General features: G+C 33.3%; 3 protein-coding genes across 3 annotated transcripts; all 3 read left to right on the top strand.

Moving 5' to 3' along the window:
• The first annotated feature begins 262 nt into the window (after positions 1-262).
• LOC135129660 (short/branched chain specific acyl-CoA dehydrogenase, mitochondrial-like) lies at positions 263-9,040 on the top strand. Its single transcript, XM_064056887.1, has 7 exons — positions 263-468; positions 522-672; positions 723-823; positions 877-1,083; positions 8,074-8,244; positions 8,296-8,604; positions 8,659-9,040. The coding sequence occupies exons 1-7, from the start codon at positions 439-441 to the stop codon at positions 8,971-8,973; spliced, it is 1,284 nt and encodes a 427-aa protein (XP_063912957.1). The 5' UTR covers positions 263-438; the 3' UTR covers positions 8,974-9,040.
• A 7,808-nt stretch (positions 9,041-16,848) lies between these two features.
• Positions 16,849-18,654, top strand: LOC135129659 (short/branched chain specific acyl-CoA dehydrogenase, mitochondrial-like). The gene is made up of 7 exons (XM_064056886.1): positions 16,849-17,047; positions 17,097-17,214; positions 17,320-17,420; positions 17,474-17,680; positions 17,737-17,907; positions 17,954-18,262; positions 18,316-18,654. The coding sequence occupies exons 1-7, from the start codon at positions 17,018-17,020 to the stop codon at positions 18,628-18,630; spliced, it is 1,251 nt and encodes a 416-aa protein (XP_063912956.1). The 5' UTR covers positions 16,849-17,017; the 3' UTR covers positions 18,631-18,654.
• Positions 18,655-21,765: 3,111 nt separating this feature from the next.
• LOC135129662 (short/branched chain specific acyl-CoA dehydrogenase, mitochondrial-like) lies at positions 21,766-23,454 on the top strand. The gene is made up of 7 exons (XM_064056890.1): positions 21,766-21,836; positions 21,886-22,003; positions 22,107-22,207; positions 22,260-22,466; positions 22,537-22,707; positions 22,754-23,062; positions 23,116-23,454. Exons 1-7 carry the CDS (start codon positions 21,807-21,809, stop codon positions 23,428-23,430), a joined length of 1,251 nt encoding a protein of 416 aa, XP_063912960.1. The 5' UTR covers positions 21,766-21,806; the 3' UTR covers positions 23,431-23,454.
• Positions 23,455-26,602: the final 3,148 nt, after the last annotated feature.

Here is a 26,602-nt window from a genome sequence, read left to right as displayed (position 1 = left end):
TAATAAGTTAGATTGAATCATTTGAACTTTGGTCAGTTAATTCCCCTTTCTTAACTCAAGACTAATACACAGAGTGACAACAAAGTCGTTGCCACACAAAAAATATTTCATAATATGTAAGATATACCTACTCTCGGAAAAAAAACAGGTTAAACAAATTTTTTTTTAGTGCAAATACATATGTTAATAATAATATAACATAACTTAAGTCTAAATAAAGCTCATTAAACACACATTTCATCATAAAACCGCTACGTCAAGCAAAAGATTTAAAAAAGCGCCACCGAATATCCGATAAAAGACCATTATTCGAATTATCACTTTTACAAATACAAGGTTACGCGGCTGTGTTGATCAGTTGATTTGATGTCAGTGGAGGCTATGGTACATGGTAGGTAGTAGGCGAATTCCATCCAGTAACAACGCAACGACCACACCATGAACACCTTATTCAAAGTAACAAACAAAGTAAGTAATTATTTAACACGAAAATATAGTGAAAAAATTCGTGACTTTGTTAGATTTCGGCCAATGGCCAAGCAGTTCGACATATTTTCAGCGGCGTGAAAAAACTCCAACAAACACAAGAACAAGTGGACGCCGCGGAGGCCACAAACACGCGTCTGCCGCTGACCACCCTCAGCGAAGATGAACAAGCCATGAAAGAAACAGGTAAAACTTAAGCAAAAACTGGCACTCCTGAATTAAAAAATGTGTACTAGTCGCTAGATTGGCGCAGGAACAAATCGCCCCACATGTTCGAGAAATGGACAACGACGGGAAATTTAAACCGTCCATCATCGATCTTCTTTTCCAAAACGGGGTAAATGGGTTTGAATTTGTGTAATATTAAATTTAATTTTTTTTATTTTGAAGTTGATGGGTGTTCAAATTGACACGGAATACGGCGGCGCTGGGTGTAATTTTATGACGACTATTCTAACAGTGGAAGAAATTTCGAAAGTTGATCCATCGCTGGGGATTTTGGTCGATCTTCAAAATACGCTGATTAATAATGTGGTTATTCAGTTGGGTAACGAAGAACAGAAGAAGAAATATTTGCCACGACTTGCAGCTGATACGGTGAGTCCATATTGTGCGTCTTAATTAATTTGTTTATTTGTTGTGGAACTTTACTACATAATTTTTGTGTTTATTAATAGAAACATTGGTAAAAGTCGCGTGTTTGTAATTGTTACCATACTGGAGTTTATTTCACCATTTAAAGTATGTAAAGGTCATATTGGTTTATTACTTAAATGAGTTATTATCAAATTTTTTGTGCTTTAATTACTTTACAAACTTGTTAACGTGTCCTTAGTTATTTTTATATATACGTTGATTTTTACTTTCAAATAAAGAAAAAAAATCCAGGTGAACATATTTACGGTTGATTACACATCAAAGAAATTATCACCGTCTAAAACAATTTTTTAAATATTGATAACTTCGTCGTTATCTTAACGATTTGACCTTCACCATGCTAATTAAACGATGCATGAATAAATGGTAATGAACAAAACTTGACCTCGTAAGATATATTCAAATCAGATAAATGTCACCAATCTAGAATACGTCACCAATTTGGTGTACATTGTGGTGATAAAGTAACGTACAAAAAAAATGATCCGTTTTACTGGTTTTTTATATATTTCATCACTGAAAACACGTGTAGATAAATTTTATTACACAAAATTCGCCTTCAAGAACTTTTTATTTTGCACTATCGAGATGTTTTCTGTAAACAATATTTAATCTTGATCTGTACTGATAGTGATAACAGCGAATGGCAAATAATTACTTATACCTCAGTAAATAAAAAACAACTTAAAGGTCGTAACCTGAGAGATCAAAAGCTTGTATGTAATTTTAAAACTTCTTACTTAAGTGTACTGACTTAAGTGCAGTTCACTGTATCATAGATTAGTATGATAACTTGTTTCACTACAACTCGTCGCCTGAGAACTTGTTTGATCTACAGATCAGAGCGGGCCAATGTCGACTCTAATGGATTTTTTTCGGGAAAATGTTTTGGAAACACTATGTTCTATTTGTATGAATTTTTAAATGTTTTTAGTGAAAATTTTTGTGGTTGTTTTCGATACACTGTATGATAATAACAGTGAGAAAAAAAAATTAAGAATCAAAATAATCGAAAATTCGAAAAATCGAGAAATCTAATAAATCGAAACCTTAAAAAATCGTAAAACTGAAACATTGAAAAATCGAAATATCGAAGAACTGAAAATCGAAAAATTAAACATCAGAAAATCGAAAAAATGTAAAATTCAAAAATTTAAAAACCGAATAACGAAAAATCGAGAAATCGAAACTCCCAAATTTAAAAAATCGGATAACTGAAAAATCGAAAAACCGAGAAATCGAAAAATCAAAAGATCAAGAAATCGTTGAGTCAAAATGTCGAACAATTGAGAAACCGAAATAGGTCAAAATCTAAAAATCGAAAAATTAAAAATTGAACAGTTTATAAATTGAGAAATTGACAATCAAAATATCGAAAAATCCAAATCTCGATAAATCGAGAAATCAAAAAACTAAAAAATTCGAAAAATTAAAAAATTGAGAGATTGAAAGATCCAAAGAACGAGAAATCGAAAAGTGATGAAGTCGAAAAATCTAAAAATAGAGAAATCGACAAACAAAAAGTTAAAAGTTGAAAAATTGGAAAAGGGGAAAAATCAACAAACGAAAAAATGTAAAACTGGAAAAACTGAGAAACCGAAATAGGCCAAAATAAAAAATTGACAAAATTATAAATCGAAAACCTGAACAATCAAATCTGGATAAATCGGGAATGAAAATTTAACAAATCGAAAAATTGAAAAACAGAACATTTAAAACCAGGAACTCGAAAGATTAAGAAATATTGAAAAATTAAAATATCAAAAGATTGAAAAATCTAAAATTTAAAAGTCCAAAAATTGAACACATCGAAAAACCCCGGAAGTCAAAAATAGAAAAGCCGAAGAATTGAAATATTGAAAAATCCTAAAACTGAAAAACCAAAAAATTAAAGAACTGAAGAACAGGACAATCGAAACACTCGAAGGTCAAGAAATGGAAAAATCAAAACATGGATTAATTGAAAATTCGAAAAATTGAGAGTTTATGAAAGTCAAATTTGAAAAGTTAAAAAATCTAAAATATGAGAAAATGACAATTGAAAAACAGAAAATCTAAAACCGTGAAGTCGAAAAATCAAAAGATTAAGAAATCGAAACATTTGAAAAATTCAAATAACGAAGAACTGAACTGAAAAATCCAGGAACTGAAAAATCTAAAATTTAAAAATCGAAAAAGTAAAATAATCGACACATCGAAAAATCCAGGAGTCAAAAGTCGAAAAGTCGAAGAATCGGAATATTGAAAAATCCCAAAACTGAGATATCGAAAAACTCAAAAATGAAAGAAAAACTGAGAATCTAATAACCTGAAAAATCCGAAAACTGAAATATCCAAAAACTGAGAATCTAAAAAGTCGAAAAATTCAGCAATAGAAAAATCCAAAAAGTGAAGTCGAAAAATCGAAACCTTAAAAAACTAAAAAATGAAAAATCGAAAAATTAAAGAATTGAAGAACAGGAATATCGAAACCCTCGAAAGTCAAGAAATGGGAAAATCAAAACATCGATTAATTGTAAAAATGAAAAATTGACAGTTTATAAATGCTAAATTTGAAAAATTGAAAAATCGAAAATTTGAAAAAACGACAATTGAAAAACAGAAAATCCAAAACCGGGAAGTCGAAAAATCAAAAGATCAAGAAATCGTTGAGTCAAAATGTCGAACAATTGAGAAACCGAAATAGGTCAAAATCTAAAAATCGAAAAATTAAAAATTGAACAGTTTATAAATTGAGAAATTGACAATCAAAATATCGAAAAATCCAAAGAACGAGAAATCGAAAAGTGATGAAGTCAAAAAATCGAAAAATAGAGAAATCGACAAAGAAAAAGTTAAAAGTTGAAAAATTAGAAAAGCGGAAAAATCAAAAAACGAACAAATGGAAAACTGGAAAAACTGAGAAACCCAAATAGGCCAAAATAAAAAATTGAAAAAATGATAAATCGAAAACCTGAACAATCAAATCTCGATAAATCGGGAATGAAAAATTAACAAATCGAAAAATTGAAAAACACAACCTCTAAAACTAGGAAGTTGAAAAATAGAAAGATTAAAAAATATTGAAAAATTAAAATATCAAAAGATTGAAATCTAAAATTTAGAAATCCAAAAATTGAAAAATCGAAAAAGTAAAAAGGTAGACACATCGAAAAACCCAGAAGTCAAAAATAGAAAAGCTGAAGAATTGAAATTTTGAAAAATCCTAAACCTGAAATATCTAAAAACTGAAAAATCGAATAATCAAAAAAATGAAGTCGAAAAATAGAAACCTTAAAAAATCGAAAAATTGAAAAATCAAAAAATTGAGAGTTTATAAAAGTCAAATTTGAAAAATTAAAAAAATCGAAAATTTGACAAAATGACAATTGAAAAACAGAAAATCTAAAACCGGGATGTTGAAAAGCAAAAGATTAAGAAATCGAACATTTGAAAAATTCAAATATCGAAGAAATGAACTGAGAAATCGAGAAATCGAAAAATCTGAAATTTTAAAAATTAAAAAATATAAAATATAAAAATTGAAAAATTGAAAAACTAAAAAAATCGACACATCGAAAATTCCAGGAGTCAAAAATCGGAATATTGAATAAAACTGAAAAATCGAAAAGCTGAAAAATGAAAGAAAAACTAAAAATAGGAAACTAAATCGGGAAATCAAAACATTGAAAAATCGAAAAATTTAAAACGACAATTGAAAACAGAAAATCTAAAACCGGGAACGAAAAATCGAAAGACTAAGCAATCGAAAAATTGAAAAATCGAAAAAGTAAAAAAATCGAAAAATCTAAAAAGTTAAAAAATCGACACATCGAAAACTCCAGAAGCCAAAAATCGAAAAGTCGAAGAAAAACTGAAAAATGTAAAAAAAAGGGAAAACCTGAAAAATCCCAAAAATTGAAATATCCAAAAACTGAGAACCTAAAAAGTCGAAAAATTGAGCAATAGAAAAATCCAAAAAGTGCAGTTGAAAAATTGAAACCTTAAAAAAATTAAAAAATAAAAAATCAAAAACCTGAAAAATCCAAAAATTAAAATTAAAGAATTGAGGAACAGGAATATCAAAACCCTCGAAAGTCAAGAAATGAATTGAAAAATCGAAAAATTGAAAAATTGAAAATTTGAAAAACTGAAATATCGAAGAAGTGAAATGAATAATCGAGAAATCGAAAAATCTAAGATTTTAAATATAGAAAAATTAAAATATCAAAAAACTGAAAGATCTAAAATTTAAAAATCGAAAACTTGAAAAAACGACAATTGAAAAACAGAAAATCTAAAACCGGGAAGTCGTAAAATCGAAAGATTAAGAAATATTGAAAAATTAAAATATGAAAAGATTGAAAAATCTAAAATTTAAAAACTCAAAAATTGAAAAATCAAAAACCTGAAAAATCAAAAAATTAAAGAATTGAACAACAGGAAAATCGAAACACTCGAAGGCCAAGAAATGGGAAAATCAAAAGATCGATTAATTGAAAAATCGAAAAATTGAGAGTTTATAAAAGTCAAATTTGAAAAATTAAAACATCGAAAATATGACAAAATGACATTTGAAAAACAGAAAATCTAAAACTGGGAAGTCGAAAAATCAAAAGATTAAGAAATCGAAACATTTGAAAAATTCAAAAAACTAAAAAAATCGACACATCAAAAAATCCAGGAGTCAAAAATCGAAAAATCGAAGAATCGAAGTATTGAAAAATCCCAAAACTGAAATATCGAAAAACTGAAAAATGAAAGAAAAACTAAAAATGGGAAACTAAATCGGGAAATCAAAACATTGAAAAATCGAAAAATTTAAAACGACCATTGAAAACAGAAAATCTAAAACAGGAAAGTCGAAAAATCGAAAGATTAAGCAATTGAAAAATTGAAAAATCGAAAAAGTAAAAAAATCGACACATCGAAAACTCCGGAAGCCAAAACTCAAAAAGTCGAAGAATCAAAATATTGAAAAATCCCAAAACTGAAATATCGAAAAACTGAAAAATGAAAAAAAAAATGGAAAACCTGAAAAATTCGAAAACTGAAATATCCAAAAACTGAGAACCTAAAAAGTCCATAAAGTGCAGTCGAAAAATTGAAACCTTATAAAACTTAAAAAATAAAAAATCAAAAACCTGAAAAATCGAAAAATCAAAGAGTTGAAGAATAGGAATATCGAAACCCTTCGAAAGTCAAGAAATGGGAAAATCAAAACATGGATTATTTGAAAAATCGAAAAATTGACAGTTTATAAATGTGAAATTTGAAAAATTGAAAAATCGAAAATTTGAAAAAGCGACAACTGAAAAACAGAAAATCTAAAACAGGGAAATCGAAAAATCGATTGATTAAGAAATCAAAACATTTGAAAAAATTCGAAAACTTGAAAAACTGAAATATCGAAGAACTGAAATGAAAAATCGAGAAATCGAAAAATCTAAAATTTTAAATATTGAAAAATTAAAATACCAAAAAATTGAGAAATTTAAAATTTAAAAATCGAAAAAGTAAAAAGTCGACACATCGAAAAATCCAGAAGTCAAAAATGGAAAAGTCGAAGAACAGAAATATTGAAAAATCCCAAAACTGAAATATCGAAAAATCAAAAAATTAAAGAACTGAAGAACAGGAAAATCGAAACACTCGAAGGTCAAGAAATGGCAAAATCAAAACATCGATTAACTGAAAAATCGAAAAATTTAAAGTTTATGAAAGTCAAATTTGAAAACTTAAAAAATCGAAAATTTGACAAAATGACAATTGAAAAACAGAAAATCTAAAAATCAAAAATCGAAACATTTGAAAAATTCGAAAACTTGAAAAATTCAAATATCGAAGAACTGAACTGAAAAATCGAGAAATCGAAAAATCTAAAATTTTAAAAATAAAAAAATCTAAAATTTTATAAATTAAAAAATTAAAATTTAATAATCGAGAAAGTAAAATAATCAACGCATCGAAAAATCCAGGAGTCCAAAATTGAAAAGTCGAAGACTCGAAATATTGAAAAATCCCAAATAGAGATATCCTAAAACTGAAAAATGGAAAACCTGAAAAATCCGAAAACTGAAATATCCAAAAAACTGAGAACCTAAAAAGTTGAAAAATTGAGCAATCGAAAAATCCAAGAAGTGAAGTCGAAAAATCGAAACCTTAAAAAAACTAAAAAATCGAAAAATTAAAGAATTGAAGGACAACAGTATCGAAACCCTCGAAAGTCAAGAAATGGGAAAATCAAAACATCGATTAATTGAAAAATCGAAAAATTGAAAGTGTGTGAAAGTCAAATTTGAAAACTTAAAAAATCGAAAATTTGACAAAATGACAGTTGAAAAACAGAAAATCTAAAAATCAAAAGATTAAGAAATCGAAACATTTGAAAAATTCGAAAACATGAAAAATTCAAATATCGAAGAACTGAACTGAAAAATCGAGAAATCGAAAAATCTAAAATTTTAAAAATAAAAAAATCTATAACATAAGTCGAGGAGTCCTCAACCGTCATTTAATTTAAACTATGACGCTTCTCTGTGTTCTCTGACTATATCATCTCGATATAATAACGATTTTAAACAGTGTCAACAACACACTTACCCAGCGGACGTGGATTAAGAAATACTTGTTTATGATTTAAAAAAACAATACCTGGAAGATAAAGTCAATTTTTAAGCCAGGTGATACGTTGAAATTTTTATCACAGGACCAATACAATAAACAGGGTACATAAATTCACAGATTAACCTTTGTATTTGCAAATCCTCCATTTACTCATTAAATTACATAATAGCGAAGCCAAATAAATATTAACTTTATAAAATATCTCATTAAATATTTGTGACAGCTCTGCAGTAAACACTTTTAAATTCCACGTACTAACCTTGACCTTCATATAGAAACCCACTCGCATTAACATCTATTATTAGACCAGCCACCTTTTTGCAGGTGAGCAGTTTCGCTCTAACCGAACCATCTTCAGGATCAGACGCCTTCAGTTTGAAAACCACCGCGAAAAAAGATGGCAGTGATTACATCATCAACGGCTCCAAAATGTGGATTTCGAATTCGGATTTGGCGGGAATATTCCTGGTCATGGCAAACGCCAACCCTTCGGCGGTAACTACAATCGTCCTTTCCGTTGCATCCATAAACTTGTCGTCGTTGTAGGGTTATAAGGGCATCACGTGCTTCATAGTGGAAAGGGACACCCCTGGCTTCACTATCAACAGACCTGAGAAAAAACTGGGAATCGCAGCCTCCGGGACGTGCATGTTGACCTTCGATAATGTCAGAGTACCAGAGTCGAACATCTTGGGGGAATTCGGGAAAGGGTACAAGTACGCTATTGAGTTCTTGAACGAAGGGCGCATAGGAATCGGGGCTCAGATGATTGGGTTGGCACAAGGGTGTTTCGATGCGACTATTCCATACACCATGGAGAGGGCCCAGTTTGGAAAACCGATCTTTAGTTTCCAGGTACGCTATCATCGTGATTAGTTACCTATTTAGTTAATATTTTGCCTATTTTAGAGTATGCAGCACCAAATAGCCGAAGTGGCCACCGAAATCGAAGCCGCTAGGCTTATGGTGTACAACGCAGCCAGGTTGCTGGAAAGGGGCGAACCTGTGCTGAAGGAAGGCGCTATGGCGAAGTGGTACGCCGCAGATGTGGCCCAAAGAGCTTGTGTTAAATGTATCGACTGGATGGGCGGAGTCGGCTTCAGCAAAGACTTTATTCAAGAGAAGTTCTACAGGGATGTAAAGATTGGTAGCATCTACGAAGGGACGTATAATATTCAGCTGAGTACGATCGCCAAGCAGATTGAGAGAGAGTATAAGAACTGAGGGATGGGGTGCTGAAGATGTATTTTTATATGAGTTTGTATTAAATAAAGCGAACTTATTTGGTAAAGACGCAGTTTTTTTTTTTGTATTGGTAATACTGAATTATTGACAGCAAAATCTTAATAAATCGGGTTATATTTTCAAATTCTTGTTTCTTGATGGACGAGAATTTAAGTTGATTACTGCAAAAATTTACCAGTTGAGGGCAAAATATAGCCCCGCCCACCCACCCGATCTCAATTGTGATGATTTTTTTTTATTCGTCGTGAGCCAAGAAGGCGAAATTTAACTGCAAAATCCTTATTTTTCTACAAGAAATTAAAACCATGTTTTTGAGTATCGTGTTGTTCAAAGAATACTATGTACCTATATTAAAAAAAAAAAATAAAGCCAAAGATAAGGCCCTACCCATACCCACCCCAATCTCAATTCTCAATTGTGATGAATTTTTCATTCGTTGTTAGATCGAGAGGTGGGGCTTAATTGCAAGATCCATATTTGTCTACAAGGATTTACCATTTGAAATATGTTTTAAGTTTCTTGTTCTGAAAACACGACTACGTATATTAAGAAAAAAGGCAAAATATAAGCCCCGCCCACCCGCCCTATCTCAATTGTAATGATTTTTTTTAATTCGCCGTGAACCAAGGGGGCGGAGCTTAACTGCAAAATTCTTATTTCTCTAGGTGCAATTATAAACATGTTTTTGGTGTCATATTATTCAAGTATTTTGTAGTTAAGCTCCGCCCCCTTGGTTCACGGCGAATTAAAAAAAATCATTACAATTGAGATAGGGCGGGTGGGCGGGCTTTCATTTTGCCTTTTTATTTTAATATGTGTATACTTCTTTTCACCCACTTTTTCAATCATACATTTTTCGATTTTTCAATTTTTTTATTTTTCGATTTGTTGATGTTTTGATTCTTCGATTTTGTAAATTTTCAATTTTTCGAATTTTTACATTTTAGATTTTTCGCTTTTTTGTTGTTTCGATTTCTCAGTCTTTCGATTTTTCGCCTTCTTTTTAGATTTTCCGGTTTTTCAATTTTTCGGAATTAATTTTTTAGAATTGATTTTTCAGTTTTTCGACGTTACTTTTTAGCCACTTCAATTTCTCAATTTTTCAACTTCCCGACGTCTCGATCCTTTGATGTTTCGATTTTCCAATTTTTTACCGTTCCAGATTTGGAATTTATAGATTTAAATTTCTGGATTTTTTAATTTTTGGCGTTTCTAAATTTTTGGATTTTCAGATCTGTCAATTTCTCGCTTAATGGATTTTTTAATTTTTCGACTTTTCAATTTTCAAATCTTCAATGTTTAAGGGATTTTTTACTTACTCGATTTTTCAAAATATTGATTTTTCGATTCGTTGATGTTTTGATTGCTCGATTTTTTGTTTACAATTTTTCGAATTTTCCGATTTTTCGATTTTTGGCGTTTCTAAATTTTTCGATTTTCCGATTTCTCATTTTCTCGATAATGGATTTTTTAATTTTTCGACTTTTCGATTCTTCGTCTTTCCGATTTCTCGATTTCTCAATTTTTCGATTTTCAGATTTTCAATGTTTAAGTTTTGGGATTTTTCATTATGTATTTCGATTTTTAAATTTTCTGATTTTTTTGATTTTTTACTTATTTTTCGAATTTCTAAATTTTAGATTTTTCACTTTCTTGTTGTTTCGATTTCACAAATTTTTCGATTTTTTGCATTCACATTTTTCGATTTTTCAATTTTTCCGAATTAATTTTTCAGTTTTTCGATATTTCAATTCCCGATTTAACGGTTTTCTTTCGATTTTTCGCCTTCTCGTTTTTAGATTTCTCGGAATTAATTTTCAGTTTTTCGACGTTTGGATTTTTCACTTTTTGGTTTATCGGTTTTTTTATGTTAAAATTTTTCGATTTTGAATTTCTCCATTTTTCGATTTTTAACCACTCTCATTTCTCAATTTTTCGGTTTCGATTTCTCGATTTCTGTTTTTCGATAATTCATCTTTTCTTTCTCCTTTTTAGATTTTCCGGTTTTTCAATTTTTCGGAATTAATTTTTTAGAATTGATTTTTCAGTTTTTCGACGTTTCGATTTTTCACTGTTTGGTTTATCAGTTTTTTATGTTAAAATTTTTCAATTTCGAATTTTCCGATTTTTCGATTTTTAGCCACTTTAATTCCTCAATTTCCCGATTTTTCAGTTTTTGGCGTTTTTAAATTTTTGAATATTCAGATTTGTCAGTTTCTCACTTAATGGATTTTTTAATTTTTCGACTTTTCGATTTTTTGTCTTTCCGATTTCTCAATTTTTCGATTTTCACGTTTTCAATGTTTAAGTTTTGGGATTTTTTATTTATTATTCGATTTTTCAAAATATTGATTTTTCGATTCGTTGATGTTTTGATTGCTCGATTTTTTGTTTACAATTTTTCGAATTTTTATTTTATCTTTTTCACTTTTTTGTTGCTTCGATTTCTCAATCTTCCGTTTTTTTATCTTCTCCTTTTTAGATTTTCCAGTTTTTAAGTTTTTCGGAATTAATATTTCAGTTTTTCGACGTTACGATTTTTCACTGTTTGGTTTATCGGTTTTGTATGTTAAAATTTTTCAATTTCGAATTTTCCGATTTTTCGATTTTTAACCACTTCAGTTCCTCAATTTTCCGATTTTTCAATTTTTGGTGTTTCTAAATTTTTCGAATTCGATTTCTCGATTTCTGTTTTTCCATAATTCATCTTTTCGACTTTTCGATTTTCCAATTTTTCAACGTTTCAGTTTTGGGATTTATGTATTTAAATTTTGCGATTTTTCAATTTCTGGCGTCTCTAAATTTTAGGATTTTCCGATTTCTCAATTTTTCAATGTTTAAGTTTTGAAAATTTTCAATTTTGGGATTTTTCAATATGTATTTCGATTTTCAAATTTTTAGATTTTTCGATTTTATCTGTTTTTTTTTAATTCTTTAGTTATTCGATTTTTCAAAATTTTGCCATTTTTTAAATCCTACATTTTTCGATTTTTCAATTTTTTGATTTTTCGATTCGTTGATGTTTTGATTCCTCGATTTTAGATTTCCCAGTTTTTCAGTTTTTCGGAATTAATATTTCAGTATTTCGACGTTTCGATTTTTCACTGTTTGGTTTATCGGTTTTTTATGTTAAAATTTTTCAATTTCGAATTTTCCGATTTTTAGATTTTTAGCCACTTCAGTTCCACAATTTCCCGATTTTTCAATTTTTGGTGTTTCTAAATTTTTCGATTTTCCGATTTCTCATTTTCTCGATAATAATTTTTTTAATTTTTCGACATTTCGATTCTTCGTCTTTCCGATTTCTCGATTTCTCAATTTTTCGATTTTCAGATTTTCAATGTTTAAGTTTTGGGATTTTTCATATGTATTTCGATTTTTAAATTTACAATTTTTCGATTTTCTGTTTTTTTGATTTTTTACTTATTCGATTTTTCAAAAATTTGCGATTTTTTAAATCTTACATTTTTCCAATTTCCAAATTTCTAAATTTTAGATTTTTCGCTTTTTTGTTGTTTCGATTTCTTAAAACTTCCGATTTTGTGCATTCTCATTTCGATTTTTCAATTTTTCCGAATTAATTTTTGAGTTTTTCGATATTTCAATTCTCGATTTAACGGTTTTCTTTCGATTTTTCGCCTTCGCGTTTTTAGATTTTTCGGAATTAATTTTTCAGTTTTTGGGTTATCGGTTTTTTTTATGTTAAAATTTTTCGATTTTGAATTTCCCTATTTTTCGATTTTTAGCCACTTATGTATTTAAATTTTTCGACTTTTCAATTTTTGACGTTTCTAAATTTTAGGATTTTCCGATTTCTCAATTTTTCAATGTTTAAGTTTTGAAAATTTTCAAATTTTTCGATTTTTCGAATTTCTGTTTTTTTTAATTCTTATTCGATTTTTCAAAATTTTGCCATTTTTTAAATTCTACATTTTTCGATTTTTCAATTTTTTGATTTTTCCATTTGTTGATGTTTTGATTTCTCAATTTTGTAAATTTTCGATTTTTTGAATTCTTAAATTTTAGATTTTTCACGTTTTTGTTGTTTCGATTTGTAAAACTTTCGGATTTAATTCTTCAGTTTTTCGATATTTCGCTTTCTCAGGTTTATCGGGTTTTTTAAGTTTAAATTTTTCAATTTTGAATTTTCCCATTTTTGGATCTTTAGCTATTTTGATATCTCAATTTTTCGATTTCTCAGGTTTTCGATTATTGGAGTTTTCAATTTTCGGCGTTTGTAAATTTTTCGATTTTTCGTTTTCTCAATTTCTCGATTAATTGATTTTTTAATTTTCCGATTTTTCAATTTCTCTGTTGAAATTTTGAGATTTTTCAACTTTGGGATTTTTCAAGATTTCGATTTTTAAATTTTTAGATTTTTCGACTTTCTGTTTATTTTTTTTATTTTTCAAAAAAATTCGACTTTTTTCGAATTTTTAAATTTTAGATTTTTTACTTTTTTGTTGTTTCGATTCAGTTTTTCGGTTTTTCGATATTTTCGATTTTTCAATTTTTCGATTTATCAGGATTTTTTTAGTTTAAATTTTTTAATTTGGAGTTTTTCTATTTTTCCATCTCAACATGAAACTTAAAATATGTTTAAAATATATAATAATTTAAAATATATTTTAAATTTGTATAGAGGAAATATCGATTTTGCAATTAGACTCTGTCCCTAATTGCAAAATCCATATTTGTTTGTTTTAACCATGTTCTAAGTTTCTTGTTGTGAAAAGATGGTTATGTATATTAAGAAAAAAAAAGGTAAAATATAAGACCCGCCCACCCGCCCTATCTCAATTCTAATGATATTTTTTACTCGTTGTAAGCCGAGGACGAATTCGCAATTAAGAATTCCTTATTTTTCTACGAGAAATTACTATGTGAAATATATTCTTAAGTAATCGTGTTATACAAAGAAAACTATATGTTTTAATTAAAAAAGACTACCAAAAGAGAAGCCCCACCCATCCGTCTCGATCTCAATTGTAATGAATTTTTCATTCGTTGTCAGATCGAGGGGTGGGGCTTAATTGCATGTTGCATATTTGTCAACAAGAATTTACCATTTTTAGCATGTTTTAACTTTCTTGTTCTGAAAAGACGACTACGTACAGCTGGTTTCACAAAAAACTGGAAAAGATGAGCAAATCAGGTTGTCATAGATCAATGAAAAGCAATGGGAGTAGGGCCTCGCCACATAGGCTGTGCTATGCTATGTTAATGAAAAACATAGAAGTAGACACAATACATTTAAATGAGAGTGTTCACATAGCCATTATGTTATGCTTTATGTACTTTTTACACAGAACTAGCATAGACATTACACAGCTCGAAATAATCCGACATAGCATGAAAGTAGAATGGAATCCTACTTCTGTGTAATGTTTGGTTTTTGGCTCATGCGCGTCTAGAGAAAATTCAAACTTCTAACCTAAGCCTTCTCAATTTTCTTCTTTTATAAATTGTATTTCTATATTGCACTGCATATTGCACATAATAATAATAAAGTTTAAGTAATTCGATCAGGTTCTCTTCGTGAATTTTTTTATTTAAGATTGTCAGCTACACCAACAAGTTTCAAAATGAACGACCACTTTTACTCACCACTGCTTTTACTAATAACTATTTATAAACACACATCTACTATGCTATGCTACCAATTGCTACTATTCTATGGCATGGCTGTTGTGAACACCACCTGTGACTGTATGTCATGTTCATGCTATGTGAATGTATTTTTTACATAGCATAGACATAACGTTTTAATATGAGCATAGCATAGCACAGCCTATGTGGCGAGGCCTATTATGACTTTCATGTCACTGTGATTTTTCCAGTTTTTTGTGAAACCAGCTGTATATTAAGAAAAAAGGCAAAATATAAGCCCCGCCCATGGTAGAAGGAGACATGGTATAGGCATACGCATCGGGTGTGACGTCAAGTGGGGTGAAATTAGCGCGAAATTTAAAATACAATTCGTTATCCGACAACTAATTGACGTATTGGACAGAGCAATGACAACTCAAGCTGAAATTCCCTAGACTTCCCTAGCGAAGCTCACAAGAATCACAAGGTCGTTGATGCCACCTAACGTCACAAATGGATGCGCAGACCATTTTTAAATTGGTACATCGGATGCCTATACCATGTCTCCTTGTACCATGGCCCCGCCCAGCGAGCGGAATTTAATTGCAAAATCTTAATTAAATTTACCATTTCTAACGTGATTTTTCTAATAAAAAAAATCATCACAATTGAGATGGGGTGGGTGGGCGGGGTTTCTATTTTGCCTGTTTTCTTAATATACATAGTATTCTTTGAACAACACGATATTCAAATAGTATATTAAAGAACGAGTTTCATAAGGCAAATATTGAGGCACGAATCCAAGTTTATAGAACGAGCGGCGAAGCCGCGAGTTATATAAAGGATGAGTGCCTCAATGGCCTTATGAACGAGTTATTTATACTATTTTTTTTACCGCACACGTTTTTTCCCAAAATTTAATTGAAATTTGCATTTTTTTTAATCTGGGGACTTTTGTCGTGGTTGGTGATGAGTTGGTCTGACACTAACCACGAAATATTTGAGGTTCGAATTTTCACAACAACAATTGTAATTCGAATCAATTCGAGTTTTTGTAATTTAAAATTGGTTAAAATGTCTTGCGAAGAAGTTACGCGTCCGGAAACGTGGGAAATTTTAAGTTTAGATTTCCCACTGACATTCACCTGACATTTCTTGTCATTGCTACCAATCTTACCGATCTAAATTACACCAGATCTATTAAAGAACTCCTTTCCGCTATTAACGAACTGCTGTGACGTCATTTGCGTGCGTTAATAGCTCTATTAGAAAACCAAAAAACGTGGGCGGTAGAAAAATAGTATATTAAAGAACGAGTTTCATAAGGCAAATATTGAGGCACGAATCCAAGTTTATAGAACGAGCGGCGAAGCCGCGAGTTATATAAAGGATGAGTGCCTCAATGGCCTTATGAACGAGTTATTTATACTATTTTTTCTACCGCACACGTTTTTTCCCAAAATTTAATTGAAATTTGCATTTTTTTTAATCTAGGGACTTTTGTCGTGGTTGGTAATGGGTTGATCTGACACTAACCACGAAATATTTGAGGTTCGAATTTTCACAACAACAACTGTAATTTGAATCAATTCGAGTTTTTGTAATTTAAAATTGGTTAAAATGTCTTGCGAAGAAGTTACGCGTCCGGAAACATGGGAAATTTCAAGTTTACATTTGCCACTGACATTCACCTGACATTTCTCGTCATGGCTACCAATCTTACCGATCTAAATTACACCAGATCTATTAAAGAACGCCTTTCCGCTATTAACGAACTGCTGTGACGTCATTTGCGTGCGTTAATAGCTCTATTAGAAAACCGAAAAACGTGGGCGGTAGAAAAACATGTTTTGAATTTCCTGCAAAGAAATAAGTATATACACCTTTTAATTATTTTAATCATGCGTGTATTTTTGGTTGCCTACCTTAATTGCACACAAGTATAGAGCAAGATATTTAGAGGTAAACTTCTAAATACCTTGCTTTATATTGTGTTCAAAGCACCACTGTTTAGGCAACTAACAATACAGTCTCAAGTGAAAACATGATAATTGCATATTTTTCCCCTTTCCAACGTTTCTCGTCGACCTATTTCCGGTTGTTTAAATTCGTTCTATAAAAAGCATGCTTTAGATTTATATATTCGGCTGATTTCCATTCGACGCAAAATATGATCACCTTTTATAAAGAAGTTCTCTATTTTTCATGCCTGCTTTTATCGGCGTTGTTATAATAATAATAAGTCAACTTCGTCATAAAGTTATCGACATGATATCACTACAAGATAACGAAGCATAGAAAGTGAATACCATTATAATGTTTTTAACAATTTAAGACATTACACTTAAGTCACATTGACTGTAGTGCTTCTACGTATGTTCAATATAGTTTTCGCATTTGTTCGACGAACACGTACTTTTTCAATTGTATAAAAATGAATACACTGTTAAATATTCTCAAACGGGTATAATCAACATTATTTTACATTACACAAGTAACTGTTTCCGTTTTAGCCCCACACAAAGCGTCTTTTTTCCACAGTGAGTACACTTCAGCACCATGCCGAAAACTTTGAAAGTCATTTACCTTTAACGCTGTTAAGCGACGACGAAAATGTGATGAAGCAAACGGGTAAGAATGAAATAAAAAAGTACACGACATGACTTCATTTTTGCTATTTATGTGCTGCGAGGTCATGTTTATTGTCACCTATTTATTATTTGTTTCACAATCTAGTGGCCCGTTTAGCTCGGGAACAGATATCTCCGTACGTCAGAGACATGGAAAAGGAGGGAAAATTCAAACAAGCCGTGATAGACGCACTGTTTAGTAATGGCGTAAACAAAATTTTCTGTCTTAAAACTGGGTTATTTTAACGCTACGTTTACAGTTAATGGGTATTGAAATTGACACGGAATATGGGGGTGCTGGGTGTAATTTTATGACCACAATACTAACCATTGAGGAAATTTCAAAAGTGGATCCTTCAGTTGCGGTGTTGGTTGACATTCAGAACACTCTTATAAACAATGTGATCAAAAAACTAGGAACAGAGGAGCAAAAAAAAACTTATTTACCGCAATTAGCATCAAATTTGGTTTGTTTCTAGACTTGCTGAATTACCTAGAAACCAGTTGAGTGACCAATTTTTAGAGTAGCAGTTTCGCCCTAACCGAATCCACATCCGGCTCAGACGCTTTCTCTCTAAAAACAACCGCCAAACAAGACGGTTCTGATTTCCTCCTCAATGGGTCCAAAATGTGGATATCCAACTCGGACATAGCAGGACTCTTCCTGGTAATGGCCAATGCGAACCCTTCAGCGGTAGGTACACCCTCAAACTCTAACCCATCTAAACCCACAACCCTAGGGCTACAAAGGCATCACTTGCTTCCTAGTTGACAGAACGACCCCCGGTCTCACCATCGCAATCCCAGAAAAAAAACTCGGCATGCGCTCTTCTGGTACGTGCATGCTCACCTTCGACAACGTCCGCGTTCCCAAAACCGCCATCCTGGGTGAATACGGCAAAGGGTACAAAATCGCCGCTGGGTTTCTAAACGAAGGTCGAATTGGCATTGGTGCGCAGATGATAGGGTTGGCGCAGGGGTGCTTCGATGCCACTATTCCGTACCTTATGGAGAGAACCCAGTTCGGAAAACCGGTTTTTAGCTTCCAGGTACTTCAGGTTTGATTGTGGGTAGTGATGGTACTCATTTTGGGTTTCTGCAGGGTATGCAACACCAAATTGCTACCATAGCGACCCAGATTGAGGCCGCGAGAATGCTGGTGTATAACGCGGCTCGACTGGTAGAAGCTGGAGAACCTTTTACCATGCAAGCTGCTATGGCCAAATGGTACTCAGCTGACGTTGCCCAGCAGACTTGCATCAAGTGTATAGACTGGATGGGAGGTGTTGGGTTCAGTCAAGATTTTATCCAGGAAAAGTTCTACCGGGATGTGAAAATCGGGAGCATTTATGAAGGGACGTACAACATGCAACTGAATACGATTGCTAAACATTTGGAGAAGTTGTACAAACAATAAAATTTTACTGTTGTTGGTGTTTTATTCCTTGTTTTATGTCTCAAATGTGGTGCGTTGTCAAAAAAAAATTGAGGTTATTTGTAAAAAAGTTTTCGCGCTGAGATTAATTAACAGCGGCGCGAAATCACATATGAATAATTTAAATTTGAAAAATAAAAAAATCAATCACAAAAAGGAATCATTAAACATAGGCAACCAGATGCACGGTAGCGCTTGCAGGGTAGCGTGACAATTTAGTGCTAGCGAGTTTTTAGTTAGAGGGTTGCTTGGTTGGTAGAGAAGCTGCATGGGGTAGCGTCATTATGAATGTGCTGGTGTGAGTGTAAACACGTACTAAGCGCTAGGTTTAAATTAGTTGGTTGTTTATTATGTGTTTTGTTGGGGTAACCAGTTCGCGGTATTTTAAAGTCTCAAAATAAATTGTTTGTTTGAAGTAAACTCTTTGTTTGAATCGTTGATAAAGTGTGGCAATTATTAATCTCCTGAAAATTTTGTTAACTGTTATTAATAATCAAATAAGTAAACAAATCTCCTTTTGGCAGTTTGACAATCAAAGTTCCGTTTCTGTATTATCTTAAGTCACATGTACATAGCTATAAGTTCATCAAGTCTGGCTTGATTGATTACCAGAAACTGAAAATTAAAATCTAATCTTTTCGTGTCGAAATATGTTGATTTTGTAAATTATTGTACAATTGTCCCGTTCAGTTAATTATTCTTCAAGCTTGGTTGGGCAGTATAGAGCTGTATAAGCGGTACTTTAAAATATTTTAGCATCTTGTAGACCAGTTATCTTCCATTTTGCCTGATTGCATTCCTCAAAATCATTTTTTTGAACTTTGAATAATTCAAGTAAGTAAACAAATTTGCAGTTAGCAGTTGGACTAGCAAAGTTCCGTTTCTGTGTTATCCTTAAGGCACATTTACACAACTGTAGGGTCATCAAGCCGGGCTTGATTAAAATTACCAGAAACTGTAAAAATGAAAAAAGACACGACTGATTTTGGCAATCATATACCCTCAAAGCAAATAAAGGGCGGGTGGGTGGGGCTAGTATTTGTAAAGATAAGACTCATTTTCGCCAATGATATATATCCACCCTATCTTAGGAAGTACTAGCCCCGCCCACCCGCCCTCTGTTTTCATGGTGGGTATGTCATTGACCAAAAATTTCGTCTCCTTTCTGCTGCAATAAATTTCGGTAGCACTATTTTTTTATATAAAATTAATGACTGAAATAGAGGCGGGTGGGTGGGTGGGATTTATTATCTGTTCCTTAGAATGGGAGTGGTAACTGATAGAAATAAGGCTGTAAAAAAAGTGCTAATCGTAGTTACAAGAGCTAGCCCCACCCACCCAACCTCTATTTTCTTAGAGCTATGTGACATGCAAAATCAGTGTTATCTTGACTAATACTAGCCCCGCCCACCCACCCCCTACTCATTCTAGCGACTAATTTTATTTCTGTACAAGATCCACGTTTTATTCAGAGCAGAAAAAATTAATCACCGAAATGGAGGCGGGTGTGTGGGCGGGGTTAGTTATATGTTCTTCTGTAGAGTGGGAGTGGTAAGTAATATAATATACAGTTTTGAGGATTTCATAAAAAATTTAATTCTAAGAGAAAACAGGGAAAAAAGAGGGTGGGGGTGCGGCATATACGTCAAAAGAAGGGCACATTGAGAAAAATTGAGGTATACAGAGAAAGGGGCAAAAAAAGTAAGACTGATTTTGTCCAATGATATACCCTCCATGAAAAGGGAGGGCGGGTGGGCGGGGCTAGTACTTCCTAAGATACGACTGATTTTGGTAAATCATATATCCTCAAAGCAAATAAAGGGTGGGTGGGTGGGGATAGTATATGTAAAGTAAGACTGATTTTGGCCAATGATATGCCCTCCATGAAAAGGGAGGGCGGGTGGGCGGGGCTAGTACTTCCTAAGGTACGACTGACTTTGGCCAATGATATATCCACCCTATCTTAGGAAGTACTAGCCCCGCCCACCCGCCCTCCGTTTTCATGGTGGATATATCATTGGCCAAAATCAGTCTTCTCTTTACAAATACTACTTTTGAACTTAGAATAATTCAAGTAAGTAAACAAATCTCTTTTTGGCAGTTGGACAGGCAAACTTCGGTTTCTGTATTATCCTTAAAGCACGTTTACACAACTATAGGGTCATCATGCCGGGCTTCATTAAAATTACCAGAAACTGTAAAAAACTAAAATGTAGTCTTTTCGTGTCGAAATATGTTTATTTTGTAAATTATCGTAAAATTGTCCCATTCGATTCATTATTTTACAAGCTTGGTTGCCAAAGGTAGAGTTGTATAAGTGGCACTTTAAATTTTTATTATATCGTCGATACCAGTTATCTTCTATCTTGTCTGATGGCATTCCTCAAGAACATCTTTTTGAATTTTGAATAATGAAGTAAGTAAACAAATCTCCTGTTGGCAGTTTGACAATCGAAAGTCCGCTTCTGTATTATCGTAAGTCACATTTACACAGCTGCAAGTTCATCAAGTGTGGCTTGATTAATTACCAGAAAGTGTGTAAATTAAAATCTGTTCTTTTCGTGTCGAAATATGTTGATTTTGTAAATTATCGTAAAATTGTCCCGTTCGATGGTCTATCAAGCCTTGCAAATTTTAGTTGAATATCCACACATCCATAACAACGAAAATTTCTGTGGTAGTCCGAATTTTTAGATTTTTTACTTTATTCGTGTTGTCAATGACAGTGTGAATAAAGTGTTGCTATAAACATTTTATTCATCCTTTCGATTAAACTATTGTTTTAATAGCGAGATTTAACATACAAAATGAGCATTTTATTAGTAGAAATTGGAAAAATTAATTTTATATAGCCACAATCGCTGTTGAGCACCGCTAAAGCTACTTTATTTCCCGCGATTTTCCTAATTTTCGTTCCAAACGAAATAGGGACACTTTTTATATGCTGTTTTCCCTTTAATAGCACCCGTTTTTATCAATATTGTCATAAATTTACCATCGTACCATTTCAAGATAACGAAACGTTTAAAGTGACTTCGATTATCATGACAATGTACGTACTGCAATCTAACAAAGTTAAATTACTGCACTGCTGCAAGGGTGTTCACAGTACTTTTTGCACTTGTACGACAAACACGTAGTACCTCATTTGTACAAAAATGAATACACTGCTAAGTATTTTCAAAAGGGTATACTGACAATTATTTTACATTTCGCAAATAACTGTCTTCGTTTTAGCCCCACACAAGACGCTTTTTTTCCACAGTGGGCACCCTTCATAACAATATCGAAAATTTTGAAGGTCACTTACCTTTAACGCTACTAAGAGACGACGAAAATGTGATGAAGCAAACGGGTAAAGTATTATTTTGGAAAAAATTGTACACAACACGACTTAATATTTGCTATTCGTGTGCTGCGAGATCAACTTTGTTGTCATTGTTTGTTTCATAATCTAGTGGCCCGTTTGGCTCGGGAGCAGATATCTCCCTACGTCAGAGATATGGAAAAAGAGGGAAAGTACAAACAGTCCATAATAGACGCACTGTTTAGTAATGGCGTAAAAAACATTTTCCATCACAAAGTGGATTATTTTAACACCACGTTTACAGTTAATGGGGATCGAAATTGGCACCGAATATGGAGGTGCCGCCTGTAATTTTATGACCACAATATTGACCATTGAGGAAATTTCGAAAGTGGATCCCGCAGTTGCTGTGTTCGTGGAAATTCAGAACACTCTTATAAACAACGTAATCAAAAAATTGGGAACCAACGAGCAGAAAAAAACTTATTTGCCACAATTAGCATCAAACATGGTAAGTATGTTCAATTATTTCGCTGAAAACCGTCTAGAAACCAGTTGTCAATCTCAAAGTGACCTTCTAGATCGGCAGTTTCGCCCTAACTGAATCCACAGCCGGTTCCGACGCGTTTTCCCTAAAAACAACCGCCACACCAGACGGCTCCGATTTCGTCCTCAATGGGTCCAAAATGTGGATATCCAGCGCGAACATAGCAGGACTCTTCCTGGTAATGGCCAATGCGAACCCCTCAGCGGTAGGTACACCCTCAAACTCTAACCCATCTAAACCCACAACCCTAGGGGTACAAAGGCATCACTTGCTTCCTAGTCGACAGAACCACCCCCGGTCTCACCATCGCAATCCCAGAAAAAAAACTCGGCATGCGCTCTTCTGGTACGTGCATGCTTACCTTCGACAACGTCCGCGTTCCCAAAACCGCCATCCTGGGTGAATACGGCAAAGGGTACAAAATTGCCGCTGGATTTCTAAACGAAAGTCGAATTGGCGTTGGTGCGCAGATGATAGGGTTGGCGCAGGGTTGCTTCGATGCCACTATTCCGTACCTTATGAAAAGAACCCAGTTCGGAAAACCGGTTTTTAGCTTCCAGGTACTTCAGGTTTGATTGTGAGTAGTGATGGTACTCATTTTGGGTTTATACAGGGTATGCAACACCAAATTGCTACTATAGCAACCCAGATTGAGGCTGCGAGAATGATGGTGTATAACGCGGCTCGACTGGTAGAAGCCGGGGAAGCTTTTACCATGCAAGCTGCAATGGCCAAATGGTACTCAGCTGACGTTGCCCAGCAGACTTGCATCAAGTGTATAGACTGGATGGGAGGTGTTGGGTTCAGTCAAGATTTTATCCAGGAAAAGTTCTACCGGGATGTGAAAATCGGGAGCATTTATGAGGGGACGTACAACATGCAGCTGAATACGATTGCTAAACATTTGGAGAAGTTGTACAAACAATAAAATTTTACTGTTGTTGGTGTTTTATTCCTTGTTTTATGTCTCAAATGTGGTGCGTTGTGAAAAAAAATTGAGGTTATGTGTAAAAAAGTTTTCGCGCTGAGATTAGTTAACAGCGGCGCGAAATCACATTTGAATAATTTAAATTTGAAAAATAAAAAAATCAATCAATCACAAAAAGGAATCGTTAAGCATAGGCAACCAGATGCACGGTGACGCTTGCAGGATAGCGTGACAATTTAGCGCTAGGGAGTTTTTAGTTAGAGGGTTGGCTGGTTGGTAGAGAAGCTGCATGGCGTAGCGTCATTAAGAATGTGCTGGTGTGAGTGCAAACACGTGGTAAGCGCTAGGTTTAAATTAGTTGGTTTGATAGTTAATAAAATGGGAGGAAGCCTTTGTTTAACGACAATCAATCGTAACTTTCATAATGGCACCGTTGTCCCCAACCCGCGCGGTTAATTCTTGCGCCCTTTTAATCGGAGAAATGCGGACTTCCTGTCGACGCGAGACACGTGCTGTAAATTTGTTTCATTGTTTGTAAATTCACCAATCAAGTTAGTTTTTCTTAATAGTCAGCTAGTGCGAACACAGTTTAGCAATCAGGATTGTTTAAATAAACCACTTGCTAGAAGATTTCATGAAATTCACTTAGTCAGGAAAACAGCTTGTTTAATTACGAATAGGTCTCTGGATGCATATGCGTAAGTGTTACATTATAACACTTTTAAATTCTTCACACAAGATTGCTAACAGTTCATTTACGGCAGTTACACAATACTGCGAATTGGCGGGAGGGGTTTAAAATGTTTTCTTCCCTTAGGCGGTTATCATCGTTATCATGATTAATTCATCGGGGCATGCCTTACAACGCTACAGACTGATTAATTTATCAAGGCATGCCCTCACAACGCTACAGATTGATTACATCACCGAGACGCTTTTTCCCTCGGAGCGATGATTGGATATTTTTGTGTTTGTTTATTATGTGTTTTGTTGGGGTAACTAGTTCGCGGTATTTTAAACTCTCAAAGTAAATTGTTTTTTTGAAGTAAACTCTTTGTTTGAATCGTTGATAAAGTGTGGCAATTATTAATCTCCTGAAAATTTTGTTAACTGTTATTAATAATCAAATAAATAAACAAATCTCCTTTCGGCAGTTTGACAATCAAAGTTCCGTTTCTGTATTATCTTAAAGTCACATGTACACAGCTGTAAGTTCATCAAGTCTGGCTTGATTGATTACCAGAAACTGAAAATTAAAATCTAATCTTTTCGTGTCGAAATATGTTGATTTTGTAAATTATTGTACAATTGTCCCGTTCAGTTAATTATTTTTCAAGCTTGGTTTGCCAGTATAGAGCTGTATAAGCGGCACTTTAAAATATTTTTGCATCTTGTAGACCGGTTATCTTCTATTTTGCCTGATTGCATTCCTCAAAATAATTTTTTTGAACTTTGAATAATTCAAGTAAGTAAACAAATTTGCAGTTGGCAGTTGGACTAGCAAAGTTCCGTTTCTGTGTTATCCTTAAGGCACATTTACACAACTGTAGGGTCATCAAGCCGGGCTTGATTTAAATTACCAGAAACTGTAAAAATGAAAAAAGATACGACTGATTTTGGCAATCATATACCCTCAAAGCAAATAAAGAGCGGGTGGGTGGGGCTAATATTTGTAAAGATAAGATTGATTTTGACAAATGATATACCCTCTAAGAAAATGGAGGACGGGTGGGCGGGGCTTCTATTACTAAGATTTTGGCAAATCATATACCCTCAAAGCAAATAAAGGGCGGGTGGGTGGGGCTAGTATTTGTAAAGATAAGACTCATTTTGGCCAATGATATATCCACCCTATCATAGGAAGTACTAGCCCCGCCCACCCGCCCTCCGTTTTCATGGTGGGTATATCATTGGCCAAAAATTTCGTCTCCTTTCTGCTGCGATAAATTTCGGTAGCACTATTTTTTTATATAAAATTAATCACTGAAATAGAGGCGGGTGGGTGGGTGGAATTTATTATCTGTTCCTTAGAGTGGGAGTGGTAACTGATAGAAATAAGCCTGTAAAAAAAGCGCTAATCGTAGTTACAAGAGCTAGCCCCACCCACCCACCCTCTATTTTCTTAGAGCTATGTGACTTGCAAAATCAGTGTTATCTTCTACTCATTCTAGCGACTAATTTTATTTCTGTATAAGATCCACCTTTTATTCAGAGCAGAAAAAATTGATCACCGAAATGGAGGCGGGTGGGTGGGCGGGGTTAGTTATATGCTCTTCTGTAGAGTGGGAGTGGTAAGTAATATAATATACAATATTGAGGACATCATAAAAATTTAATTCTAAGAGAAAACAGGGAAAAAAGAGGGTGGCGGTGCGGCATATAAGTCAAAAGAAGGGCACATTGAAAAAAATTGAGGTATACAGAGAAAGGGGCAAAAAAAGTAAGACTGATTTTGGCCAATGATATACCCTCCATGAAAAGGGAGGGCGGGTGGGCGGGGCTAGTACTTCCTAAGGTACAACTGATTTTGGCCAATGATATATCCACCATATCTTAGGAAGTACTAGCCCCGCCCTCCGTTTTCATGGTGAGTATAACATTGGCCAAAATAAGTTTTATCTTTACAAATACTAGCCCCACCCACCCGCCCTTTATTTTCTTAGACGTTATATCATTGGCCAAAGTCAGTCTGATCTTTACAAATAATAGCCCCACCCACCCACCCGTTATTTGCTTTGAGGGTATATGATTTGCCAAAATCAGTCGTATCTTAGGAAGTACTAGCCCCGCCCACCCACCCACCGTTTTCATGGTGGATATATCATTGGCCAAAATCAGTCTTCTCTTTACAAATACTACTTTTGAACTTAGAATAATTCAAGTAAGTAAACAAATCTCTTTTTGGCAAACTTCGGTTTCTGTATTATCCTTAAAGCACGTTTACACAACTATAGGGTCATCATGCCGGGTTTGATTAAAATTGCCAGAAACTGTAAAAAACTAAAATGTAGTCTTTTCATCTCGAAATATGTTTATTTTGTAAATTATCGTAAACTTGTCCCATTAGATTCATTATTTTTCAAGCTTGGTTGGCAAATGTAGAGTTGTATAAGCGGCACTTTAAATTTTTTTTATATCGTCTAGACCAGTTATCTTCTATCTTGCCTGATGG

Source organism: Zophobas morio, unplaced genomic scaffold (genome assembly GCF_036711695.1).
Source record: "Zophobas morio isolate AGI-343-1 ecotype UQ-CSIRO unplaced genomic scaffold, CSIRO_AGI_Zmor_V1 ptg000016l, whole genome shotgun sequence".
Classification (NCBI taxonomy): Eukaryota; Metazoa; Arthropoda; class Insecta; order Coleoptera; family Tenebrionidae; genus Zophobas; species Zophobas morio.
Note: the sequence above shows the minus strand (reverse complement) of the source record. Positions and strands in the feature narration are given on the sequence as shown.